General features: G+C 42.6%; 1 protein-coding gene across 1 annotated transcript in view; it reads right to left on the bottom strand.

The window, feature by feature from the left end:
- Positions 1 to 2,302: 2,302 nt before the first annotated feature.
- The window catches only part of mybl2b (v-myb avian myeloblastosis viral oncogene homolog-like 2b), a 50,708-nt gene continuing 40,021 nt past the window's right edge, over positions 2,303 to 12,989 (bottom strand). Inside the window, exons 8-11 of the mRNA XM_070894897.1 lie at positions 11,198 to 11,437; positions 5,205 to 5,564; positions 2,456 to 2,598; positions 2,303 to 2,315 (exon numbers count right to left, since the gene is read on the bottom strand). Of these exons, the coding sequence (XP_070750998.1) occupies positions 2,303 to 2,315; positions 2,456 to 2,598; positions 5,205 to 5,564; positions 11,198 to 11,437 (756 nt within the window). The remainder of the gene's footprint in view (positions 2,316 to 2,455; positions 2,599 to 5,204; positions 5,565 to 11,197; positions 11,438 to 12,989) is intronic.

The raw sequence follows: 12,989 nt of genomic DNA, 5'->3' as shown, positions 1-12,989 counted from the left end.
TCAGTGTATGTGGCCAGCTCTGAAAAACATTGCGGGCAGTTAAGAATTCGGCGCAGGTTAGTATATTTAAAGCACGAAGACTTACAATGCACTAAACAAAGCACAAAAATAAGCATTCAATGACAAATAAAAAATAGAAGGAAGCTGAGAGGACCTGCACCAAGACTTACAAAGCACTAAACAAAGGCCAAAAAGTAATAAACAATCAATCAATAATAAAAAATAGAAGTCCTATCTTTATACCAGAAACAAGTTTTTTTTTTAAAAAGTCTCCCCTCCCTCTCCCACCCGCCCCCCCATCAAAACTCTCTTCCTCCTCCTCCTCCACCACCCCCGCCGCCCCATTAAAACTCTCCTCACTAAACAAAGCACAACCATCAATAAATAAAAAATATAACTCAAGTCCTACCTCGGCCCGGAAAGTCAGCGGGCCAGCCGGCCGGTGCGGGAGGCCACTCGGCCGGGGATAGGGGATAGGCTCACAGCCTTCAGGACACGCTGGGAGGGTGAGGAGCATGCGCGCAGACTTCACTGCGCATGCGCGCAGCTGCCGGCAGTGTTTTCTGCGCTGGGCGGTTGCTCCGCCCCCCCACTGCACTATGTACGTCACGTTAGGACACGGGAAACTCGGTAGAGCTGGCAGGATGGGGCCCTTTTTTTTCGGTACCGTTTCCAGTGCCCAAAGTCGGCACATTTAGGGTAAGTGCACCGAAAAAAGGGGTTGGGGAAAATTGGGCCCCATTAACTCGGTTTCTCTTTCCACAGATGCTGCCTGACCTGCTGAGTATTTCCAGCATTTTCTCTTTTTATTTCAGATTTCCAGCATCCGCGGTATTTTGCTTTTGCACATTTCTTGACCTGCATTACACCATTTCTTTGAGCTGCTCAACGCTCTTCTTAGACCTCCATTGGAACTCAGACCAAATTCACGCACAGTAGCTCTGTGACCCACCAGCAGGCACTGGAAGCTTTGTGTTCGGACATTAAAAGCTCTCTTGTAACAATATAGATTGTAAAGTTAGTACTTGATCCACAATTGAGATGGATAAAAATGTTGAGCCCGAATTCAAAAAGTCCTGCACCAAAATATTTTCATGAGCCCACAAACTGGGAAACAAACAAGATGAAGCTCTCTAACCAGTTGGAAAAAGCATTTCTATGGTACTCTACAGTATTGTACCCAAGTACTTGCATTTATATAAAAAAGTAGCAGCTGAGTTCAGCATTAAGATCACACACACAAGTACCACAACGCGCACTGAATGTTGCTGTAATAATATGCCATGTGCTTACATTTGAAAACAATGGATGCCCAGGACTGACAGGGTAGCAATTTCATTAAGTTCAGAATGCATCACAAACTGTGACAACAAAATTCAAGCAATTTACAGCCATCATCCGAAGCCCTCCCACCCCAACCAAATGATTACTTCAGTATTATTTTTCCCCCTTTTTCAGAAAAAAATATAGTTGGTGGGGAGTCTTTGAGGTGTTTACTTATTGCCAACAAGTAGCGCTGTTGCAGATAATGTAGCTGACATAATTACTGTTGAAGTTATAATCTAGAGTTAATTACAAAGACATTAGTCATAATTTGTTGATATCAGCCATTTGCTTTGCGCATTAAATACTTGACACGGAGTTAATTACATTGGGAGGTCAGTCTAAATTATACATTTCATGTAAGTGATTAAAACGGTACTTTCACAAAGTTGCACAGTAAATGAAAGAGTCTGGAATCTCATGCCAGGTCTTTGGAGATCTACATAGCTTTGACAACTATATATTTTTTTTTACTTGATTAAAAACGTAGCTCATGCAACTTTCTGTAGGCAGTTTCTGCAATGGTCCCACTACATTGGCTTATCATGTATTGGCCACACAATCAATAAATGTTCTGCTTTAAACATTAAAATAAAATTAAATAATTGATTTTGCAGCATCTGCTACAATTCAGCATTTTATTTTGGTATAAAAAGGAATTTTATTGTAAAGCTACAAAACTTCTCATCTCCAATTACGCAAGCTTTAAATATACTTGCACCACCAGGAACAGATATGAAATAGTTCAAGAACAAGTCTTAAGTTTCTAAGAACCTATAAGAAAAATAAGCAACGTCCTCAGCTGGATTTATTAAGCTCTGGTGATTTGGCATTCATGACATATGACTACCAACGGAATTTACACCGCCTATATGTAGTACAAATCAGAGGCATCTCTCCATATAACGGGAACTGTTAGCAGTTCCAGGCGTCCCCGATTAATCAATTGAATAAGCAAAACAGGTCCAGTTAACAACTGTTAATCTTTGCTGCTAGAGAAATGAAATCAGGAAATTAAAAGTTTTGCATGAACATCTGTTGGATACTTTGCAATAAATAAGATGAACAGGTCCACCTACTGCATTATTTTAATAGTGGAAGAAAGGAACTGCCTACTAGCTTAGCTACTTACACTGAATTCTCCTTTTGAACTTTGGGTGTGTAGTCTCGTTGAAGTGGAGCTGTAACTATGATTTTCTGGCTACAAACCGGTGTTGAGGTAAGAGACGGATTCTCTATATCAAGATTGTCTTGTTTGGTCCAGAAGTTCAAAAACTTTAAGGGGAGGAAAGGGAAAAAGAAATCGTTATTTTTCACATAAGAACATAAGAATTAGGAACAGGAGTAGGCCATCTAACCCCTCGAGCCTGCTCCGCCATTCAAAAAGATCATGGTTGATCTGGCCGTGGACTCAGCTCCACCTACCCGCCCGCTCCCCATAACCCTTAATTCCCTTATTGGTTAAAAATCTATCTATCTGTGACTTGAATACATTCAATGAGCTAGCCTCAATTGCTTCCTTGGGCAGAGAATTCCACAAATTCACAACCCTCTGGGAGAAGAAATTCCTTCTCAACTCGGTTTTAAATTGGCTCCCACGTATTTTGAGGCTGTGCCCCCTAGTTCTAGTCTCCCCTACCAGTGGAAACAACCTCTCTGCCTCTATCTTGTCTATCCCTTTCATTATTTTAAATGTTTCTATAAGATCACCCCTCATCCTTCTGAACTCCAACGAGTAAAGACCCAGCCTACTCAATCTATCATCATAAGGTAACCCCCTCATCTCCAGAATCAGCCTAGTGAATCGTCTCTGTACCCCCTCCAAAGCTAGTATATCCTTCCTTAAGTAAGGTGACCAAAACTGCACGCAGTACTCCAGGTGCGGTCTCATCAATACCCTGTACAGTTGCAGCAGGACCTCCGTGCTTTTGTACTCCATCCCTCTCGCAATGAAGGCCAACATTCCATTCGCCTTCCTGATTACCTGCTGCACTGCAAACTAACTTTTTGGGATTCATGCACAAGGACCCCCAGGTCCCTCTGCACCACAGCATGTTGTAATTTCTCCCCATTCAAATAATATTCCCTTTTACTGTTTTTTTTTCCAAGTGGATGACCTCACATTTTCCGACATTGTATTCCATCTGCCAAACCTTAGTCCATTCGCTTAACCTATCTAAATCTCTTTGCAGCCCCTCCATGTCCTCAACACAACCCGCTTTCCCACTAATCTTTGTGTCATCTGCAAATTTTGTTACACTACACTCTGTCCCCTCTTCCAGGTCATCTATGTATATTGTAAACAGTTGTGGTCCCAGCACCGATCCCTGTGGCACACCACTAACTACCGATTTCCAACCCGAAAAGGACCCATTTATCCCGACTCTCTGCTTTCTGTTCGCCAGCCAATTCTCGATCCATGCTAATACATTTCCTCTGACTCCGCGTACCTTTATCTTCTGCAGTAACCTTTTGTGTGGCACTTTATCGAATGCCTTTTGGAAATCTAAATACACCAATACACAATTTCAGCCTGCGAATACTCGTGTCTGAAGCTTGATAATATACACAATACATTTGTTAATTATAAAGTTAAATCTAATTGCAGAAGAAAAACACTGAACTAAGAATCACCTATTCAAGATTGCAAAACCAGCTGTAAAATTTCCTCCTCGTTTAACTACACTGGTGAGTACCGTGGACGGAGTTGATCGGCACTCCAAGTCACACACCATCCTGACTTGGAAATGCATCGCCGTTTCTTCATCGTAGCTAGATCAAAATCCTGGAACTCTCTCCCGAACAGCACTGTGGGAGTACTTTCACCACATGGACTGCAGCTGCTCAAGGTGGCGGCTCACCACCTTGAGGGCAATTAGGGATGGGCAATAAATGCTGGCCTTGCCAACGATGCCCACATCCCAGGAATGAATAAACTTTTTAAAATCCTGACTACTCAGCAGCCAGACACTTCCATTGAAGTACAGTCACCACAGAAAAACAAAGTTAGAAAGCGAGGAACCACGAGTGAAATAGGAGGAGGCTAGAATAGGGAACTATACACACAAAAATGTGGTCTACATTCTCGTAACCCATTTTAAATTTCAGGTAATTCAACACTTTGGAAAGAAGGTTCAGAGGAAAGTGGCATGGTTTCAAGTTGTCTCATGTTTGAAAGGAACCTAGTAATTGTTGACTAGATGTTTGGACAAAATCTGACGAGGCACTTATTAAAATTATGGAAAGGATGTGGACAACAGAGGCTAAGGAAGCAGACACAACACAGGTAGAGTCAGCAGCGCAAAGGAAAATGGGCTGCCAGGCTGTGGGCAGCAAAAGATGGAGAAAATTGACCAGGAAGCAAAGAGTCATCGATGAATTGTCTAAAGCAGACGGGGTGGAAATTGGAAACACAGCCAATTAAATTCTCTCGTGGCAATCTTGCCCTCTCACTCTTTTCATTGAGAATTCCTGCCATGACAGAAGCCGTCGGTTATCCCAGACACTGAGTTTCTGATCTCAATCTCAACCTCGGTGCCAAGAGGAGACACTAAGTGCAGGAAAAGTGCTTCCCTGCAGAAAGGGGTAAATTAGAACACTGAATTGTTGGGAGGCAACCAGTTTCAACTTGCAGCAGGTGCCTGTGTTCTCAGCTACTGATATGGTGTGATACAGAGGTGTAAAAAGGCCAAAAGACAGTAAACAAATCATATTATTAGTAAATAAAGCAATTTAAATCAGTACAGTCTTCTTCAGCAGTGGTTTATAGTTGGACTGGCCAGGGACTATACTTCTCTTCTCTGGCATACATTCATATTTTGCTATACAGGTACGTCAGCCTGGAGGGTCAGAAAGACGATTGCTCCATACTGTAATATTACCTGTGATGGCGAGAAAGGCAAGGTCTTCACTGGAGTACTTTTCGGAGTCATGCTGCTGCTGGTACTACTTTCAATGATTGTAAAACTATTGCTATAACTGCTATCATTAACCGGCGAAAGTGTAATTTTTGTTTTCCTCTTGCGCCTCAAGATTGTGGGTGGTGTACTGAAGCTTCCTGCAATTGGGGAGGTGATCATGGGGATGAGTTCCCCCTTCTTTGCACTTTTGCTCAGGTCCGAGATGGTATTTGCATCAATGCGGTATTCTGTCAAAGTTTGCTGTGTGGTCTTATCAGGAGTCTGCTTGACGAGATCCTCCGGTAAATCGAAGCATGACAGATCAGACCATGCATCTGGATCCTTAAATATGGAGAACAGACACAATTAATAAAACTGTATCAGTAGCAACTAGAGATTGCCTCTGGTACACTTAGGTTATCACCTTGCCATCATAATCATTCCTTCACCTTTCCATTATTATAGAACTGGAAGGATAATTGTACATAACCCCAAAATCCTACTGAAAGTGGCTGCAAGTGAGAAAGTAACTAGTAGACCCAGTGGTGTCTGAGCGTATGGGAAAGACGATCAGTAACACCATCTTCATTCAGGTAGGTTTTTACCCAGTATCAGATGGGGGAAAAAGAACATTTCATATTCCCCTTCCATACTAGCCTGATCCTTTACTAAAGCAAACGTCACTGATGTTTAAACATTTCTGAGTGAGAATAAGTTAATGCAGAATCTAAACATTTGGTAGTTTGCAGCTTATATATTTCAAGTTCAACTTCATCAGTCATTATGGAAACTTTGCACGTGGAATATATTGGAAAGATGCTCATTCAGCAGGGTGTACCTGTATTATTTAAGAAACAATTATTTTAAGAACATAAGAAATATGAGCAGGAGTAGGCCATTTGGCCCCTCGAGCCTGCTCCACCATTCAGTAAGATCATGGCTGATCTGCCATTTGAGCTAATTCCCCAGTCAATTTTAATTAAAATACTCTTGTTTATTTTTTCTCTGGTCAGATGATGCAAGTTCTTCTTCACCAACTTTACTCACCTTAACCACCAGACCTAGGTAAGTAAAATGCTATCATTGAACTACTTTGAAATTATTTCCCCAAGCTAAAAAAGCTGTAGCATGTTTGGATAACCTCTCAAGATACTAAATATAATTGAGCTTGGAAAGAGCAGTTACAGTTTACTTTAGACCATTTTTAACAAGAGGTTTAACCTTCATGCTACTTATTTCACAGACCAAAAGAAACCAAGGATGTTGTAAAATAGAGGTCATTATGAATATTTTTTTTAAAAAGCATAAAATTGGAGCTGAAACAAGCAGCAAACTAGTATGTATACCAGGAACTCAGAAATGTGTAAAAATAAGACTAATTTAATATGGTTAGACGTAATGCAATGTATTTAAAGGGCAGGATCGGAACCAATGTCCTAGGGGGAGTGTTTGCAAGTGCTGTTGGGGAGGAGTTAAACCAACATGGCAGGGGGATGGTAACCTATGCAGGGAGACAGGGGGAAATAAAATGGAGGCAGAAGCAAAAGATAGAAAGGAGAATAGTAAAAGTGGAGGGCAGAGAAACCAAAGGCAAAAAACAAAAAGGGCCACATTACAGCAAAATTCTAAAAAGACAAGCTGTAAAATTTGAGGAGTATTCGGAATAGGTGGACGAATTAACTGCGCAGACAGCAGTTAACGGGTATGATGTAAACGGAGACATGGCTCCAGGGTGACCAAGGCTGGGAACTCAACATCCAGGGGTATTCAACATTTAAGAAGGATAGGCAGAGAGGAAAAGGAGGCGGGGTGGCATTGTTGGTTAAAGAGGAAATTAATGCAATAGTAAGGAGGGACATTAGCCTGGACGATGTAGAATCGGCATGGGTGGAGCTGCGGAATGCCAAAGGGCAGAAAACGCGAGTGGGAGTTGTGTAAAGACCACCAAACAGCAGTAATGAGCTTGCGGACAGCATCAAACAAGAAATTAGGGATGTGTGCAATAAAGGTACAGCAGTTATCATGGGCGACTTTAATCTACATATTGATTGGGCTAACCAAACTGGTAGCAATGCGGTGGAGGAGGATTTCCTAGAGTGTATTAGGGATGGTTTTCTAGACCAATATGTCGAGGAACCAACTAGAGGGCTGGCCATCCTAGACTGGGTGATGTGTAATGAGAAGGGACTAATTAGCAATCTTGTTGTGCGAGGCCCCTTGGGGAAGAGTGACCATAATATGGTAGAATTCTTTATTAAGATGGAGAGTAACGCAGTTAATTCGGAAACTAGGCTCCTGAACTTAAGGAAAGGTAACTTCGATGGTATGAGGCATGAATTGGCTATAATAGACTGGCAAAGGATACTTAAAGGGTTGACGGTGGATAGGCAATGGCAAACATTTAAAGATCACATGGATGAACTTCAGCAATTGTACATCCCTGTCTGGAGTAAAAATAAAACGGGGAAGGTGGCTCAACCGTGGCTAACAAGGGAAATTAAGGATACTGTTAAAACCAAGGAAGAGGCATATAAATTGGCTAGAAAAAGCAACAAACCTGAGGACTGGGAGAAATTTAGAATTCAACAGAGGAGGACAAAGGGTTTAATTAAGAGGGGGAAAATAGAGTACGAGAGGAAGCTTGCAGGGAACATAAAAACTGACTGCAAAAGCTTCTATAAATATGGGAAGAGAAAAAGATTAGTGAAGACAAACGTAGGTCCCTTGCAGTCAGATTCAAGTGAATTTATAATGGGAAACAAAGAAATGGCAGACCAATTGAACAAATACTTCGGTTCTGTCTTCACGAAGGAAGACACAAATAACCTTCCGAATGTACTAGGGGACAGTGGGTCTAGTGAGAAGGAGGAATTGAAGGATATCCTAATTAGGTGGGAAATTGTGATGGGGAAATTGATGGGATTGAAAGCCGATAAATCCCCGGGGCCTGATAGTCTGCATCCCAGAGTACTTAAGGAAGTGGCCCTAGAAATAGTGGATGCATTGGTGATCATTTTCCAACAGTCTATCGATTCTGGATCAGTTCCTATGGACTGGAGGGTAGCTAATGTAACGCTACTTTTTAAAAAAGGAGAGAGAGAGAGAAAGCGGGTAATTATAGACGGTTAGCCTGACATTAGTAGTGGGGAAAATGTTGGAATCAATCATTAAGGATGAAATAGCAGCACATTTGGAAAGCAGTGACAGTATCGGTCCAAGTCAGCATGGATTTGAGAGGGAAATCATGCCTGACGAATCTTCTGGAATTTTTTGAGGATATAACTAGCAGAGTGGACAAAGGAGAACCAGTGGATGTGGTGTATTTGGACTTTCAAAAGGCTTTTGACAAGGTCCCACACAGGAGATTGGTGTGCAAAATCAAAGCACATGGTATTGGGGGTAATGCACTGACGTGGATAGAGAACTGGTTGGCAGACAGGAAGCAGAGAGTCGGGATAAACGGGTCCTTTTCAGAATGGCAGGCAGTGACTAGTGGAGTGCCGCAGGGCTCAGTGCTGGGACCCCAGCTCTTTACAATATACATTAATGATTTAGATGAAGGAATTGAGAGTAATATCTCCAAGTTTGCAGATGACACTAAACTGGGTGGCGGTGTGAGCTGTGAGGAGGACGCTAAGAGGCTGCAGGGTGACTTGGACAGGTTAGGCAAGTGGGCAAATACATGGCAGATGCAGTATAATGTGGATAAATGTGAGGTTATCCATTTTGGGGGCAAAAACACGAAGGCAGATTATGATCTGAATGGCGGCAGATTAGGAAAAGGGGAGGTGCAACGAGACCTAGGTGTCATGGTTCAACAGTCATTGAAAGTTGGCATGCAGATACAACAGGTGGTGAAGAAGGCAAATGGTATGTTGGCCTTCATAGCTCGGGGATTTGAGTATAGGAGCAGGGAGGTCTTACTGCAGTCGTACAGGGCCGTAGTGAGGCCTCACCTGGAATATTGTGTTCAGTTTTGGTCTCCTAATCTGAGGAAGGAAGTTCTTGCTATTGAGGGAGTGCAGCGAAGGTTTACCAGACTGATTCCAGGGATGGCGGGACTATCATATGAGGAGAGACTGGATCAACTGGGCCTTTATTCACTGGAGTTTAGAAGGATGAGAGGGGATCTCATAGAAACGTATAAGATTCTGACGGGACTGGACAGGTTAGATACGGAAAGAATGTTCCCAATGTTGGGGAAGTCCAGAACCAGGGGACATAATCTTAGGATAAGAGGTTGGCCATTTAGGACTGAGATGAGGAGAAAACTTCGTCACTCAGAAAGTTGTTAACCTGTGGAATTCCCTGCCGCAGAGAGTTGTTGATGTCAGTTCATTGGATATATTCAAGAGGGAGTTAGATATGGCCCTTACGGCTAAGGGGATCAAGGGGTATGGAGAGAAAGCAGGAAAGGGGTACTGAGGGAATGATCAGCCATGATCTTGTTGAATGGCAGTGCAGGCTCAAAGGGCCGAATGGCCTACTCCTGCACCTATTTTCTATGTTTCTATGTTTAATTCATGCAGAGCAAACCACAATGTGAAGTGCATATCCTCGCCACAGCTGTCAGACCTAGATACCCCAATATCCCTACTCTCAGATGTTAACCAACCAGGCTAATTTATGCTCCACACGAGCCCCCTCCCACCTCTCTTCATCTAACCCCATTCTTCTATTGCTTTCTCCCTCATGTCTTATCTAGCTTCCCCTTTAATGCATCTATGCTATTTGCTTCAACCACTCCCTGTGGGAGCGAGTTCCACATTCTCACTACTCTCTGGGCAAAGAAGTTTCTCCTGAATTCCCTATTGGATTTATTAGTGACTATCTTATATTTATGGCCCCTGGTTCTGGTCTCACCCGCAAGCGGAAACATCTTCGCTACATCCACGTTTATCAAACTCTTTCATTATTTTGATGGTCACCCCCTCAGTCTTCTCATTTTCTAGAGAAAAGAGCCCCAGCCTGTTCAATCTTTTCTGATAGGTACAAGGTGCAATACAGCTAAAACCCTGGAAATCATTAGCTGAACCCAACTCCTGCTGAAAGACTTTTCTGGCCTCTGGAATGCCGCATTTCTTCTTCCTCAATGTAGGCTGATGAGATGTTGAAGGAAAAGTTTGACAACCTCCCATGTCCGCCTCCCAGCTTGATGGAGAAAAGGATGGTGGCGTTTAAACCAAAAATGTTTCGGGGAAGTGCTGGAGGGAAGCTGAAATCAAACCTCTATTTCTGCTCAGATGATTGCTCAGTCCTACTGAAAGCAAGGTAAGGTCTGACAGGACCACCCCTTCCTCAATCGTTAACTGAGCCGGCAAGATGCAAGTTGGAAGTACCCTCCAATGCAGAAACAAAAATGAGTAACTATGAGGGTATTACGCTCAAATAATTCGCTCTCACTAAGAGGGAAGGTGAAGTTTCCTGCCCCCTGCCCCCTCCCCCAAAATAAAATAATTTCCTGGGTTCCCCTTACACCTGAGGTGAAAATCTCGAAGACAATGACTCATGCTAGGGTGATCGACTGCCTCAGTACCTCAAGACAGTCTACCATTCTTTGTGTTCAAGTCTCAAATCGGAATATCACCTTAGTATTCAACCACAGGGACCATCACAAATGAGCCTGATCCTTTGAATACACAGAGTTCCAGTAAGGGGCAAATTACCTCCATTGGATGTGGCTGAGGTAGATGTGGCATAATAAGCTTACTTAATTGTATTTAAGCCATTAATAATTCAAAGAGATCACTACACAACTTTAAACAATTCACAGCAGCTATCAGAATCCACTTTAATAGCCAGAAGGGCTCTTATCTTGTGGGCAAGTGCTATGAAAATTAACAGAGCCTGGCACTGGTTCGAAAAGTTCTTGTGCTAAAAAGTGCAAGAAGTGTAAAAGGGCGCAAATTATGTTTTCATATTTTCCAACAGACAACTTTAGAGTGACTGCTTTCACAGCATAGCGCAGCACTTACACATTTGATCAGCTCCAGGGGCTCAGAGAATTCAGAAGCCGACTGTGGAGAAAATATTCCCCCAGAATCCACAATCAGGAACATGCTGCTTGAAGCCTCTTCCGTAGACTGGTTAGGTTCCTGGGATTGATCAGAAGTAGACTGTTCTTGCTGAGCTTCAGAAGTGCCCGATAGTCCATGATCACCAAGTATAGAGTTATCCGTGAGAAGACTACCCGACCAACTGGCAAAACTGTCCTCCTGCCGTCAATTGAAAAACAAACATGTTTATACCTCAACTTAAAAGCAACTGCTGAGGATTTGCAAGTCAAAGACTAATTTTTGAGTGAAGTACACAATGAATTCCAAATGTCAAAGGAGTGCACAGCCAAATAATAAGCCATAAGGAATCACTGAAAAATGGTAACCTAAAGCATATTCAAACAGCAATATTAATTTTTTAAAGGAAAAAATAAATGCCATAACTATCATATACACTTCCATAAGATCACCTCTCAGATGGTTCCTTTCAATGTTGAAAAGCCCAAGTTTCTCCGGTCCTTCCTCATATGTTAAACCTCGGATACTTGGGATCACCCTCAAAGCTCCAAGCTGTTTCCACAGGTGCTTGAATGTCTCCCAAGTACTGGAGGCAGTGCAGAGAAGTGTCACGAGGGTGATCCGGAGTCATGAGAAAAGACTGAACAACTTGGGGTGTCTGCAAGGTGAGCTTATGTAAGATGGTTAAGGGAATGGAAAAGGCAACCCAGCTTTCTACTTTCATTTAAAATGCGAGAGTGGACAAGGGCACACAGGTTCAAACTAGTAAACGGCAAATTTAGGATTTATATCAGGGAGATCTTCACACACAAAGTGATGAACACATGAAACGGCCTTCCAGATATAGAAGTGGAGGTTTAAAAACCTTGGAATTGTTTAAGAAACAATTGGACGCAGCCAATTGGGACAATGTTGCAGGATCTTTCTGGATGAATGCATTAACATGGACTGAATGGCTTTCCTTATCTGCAATTATCTTGTGATTGCAGTAATTGATTGAAATTAAGGATAGTGTTAAATCCAAGGAAGAGGCATATAAAATTGGCCAGAAAAAGCAACAAACCTGAGGACTGGGAGAAATTTAGAATTCAGAGGAGGACAAAAGGTTTAATTCAAAGGGGGAAAATAGAGTATGAGAAGAAGCTTGTCGGGAACATAAAAACTGACTGCAAAAGCTTCTAATAAGAACATAAGAACACAACATAAGAATTAGGAACAGGAGTAGGCCATCGAGCCCCTCGAGCCTGCTCCGCTATTCAATAAGATCATGGCTGATCTGGCCATGGACTCAGCTCCACTTACCCGCCCTCACCCCGTAACCCTTAATTCCCTGATTGGTTAAAAATCTATCTGTGACTTGAATACATTCAATGAGCTAGCCTCAACTGCTTCCTTGGGCAGAGAATTCCACAGATTCACAACCCTCTGGGAGAAGAAATTCCTTCTCAACTCGGTTTTAAATTGGCTCCCCCGTATTTTGAGGCTGTGCCCCCTAGTTCTAGTCTCCCCTACCAGTGGAAACAACCTCTCTGCCTCTATCTTGTCCATCCCTTTCATTATTTTAAATGTTTCTATAAGATCACCCCTCATCCTTCTGAACTCCAACGAGTAACTCAATCTATCATCATAAGGTAACCCCCTCATCTCCGGAATCAGCCGAGTGAATCGTCTCTGTACCCCCTCCAAAGCCAGTATATATCCTTCCTTAAGTAAGGTGACCAAAACTGCACGCAGTACTCCAGGTGCGGCCTTA

The sequence above is a fragment of the Pristiophorus japonicus genome, chromosome 12 (assembly GCF_044704955.1).
Source record: "Pristiophorus japonicus isolate sPriJap1 chromosome 12, sPriJap1.hap1, whole genome shotgun sequence".
Lineage (NCBI taxonomy): Eukaryota > Metazoa > Chordata > Chondrichthyes > Pristiophoridae > Pristiophorus > Pristiophorus japonicus.
Note: the sequence above shows the minus strand (reverse complement) of the source record. Positions and strands in the feature narration are given on the sequence as shown.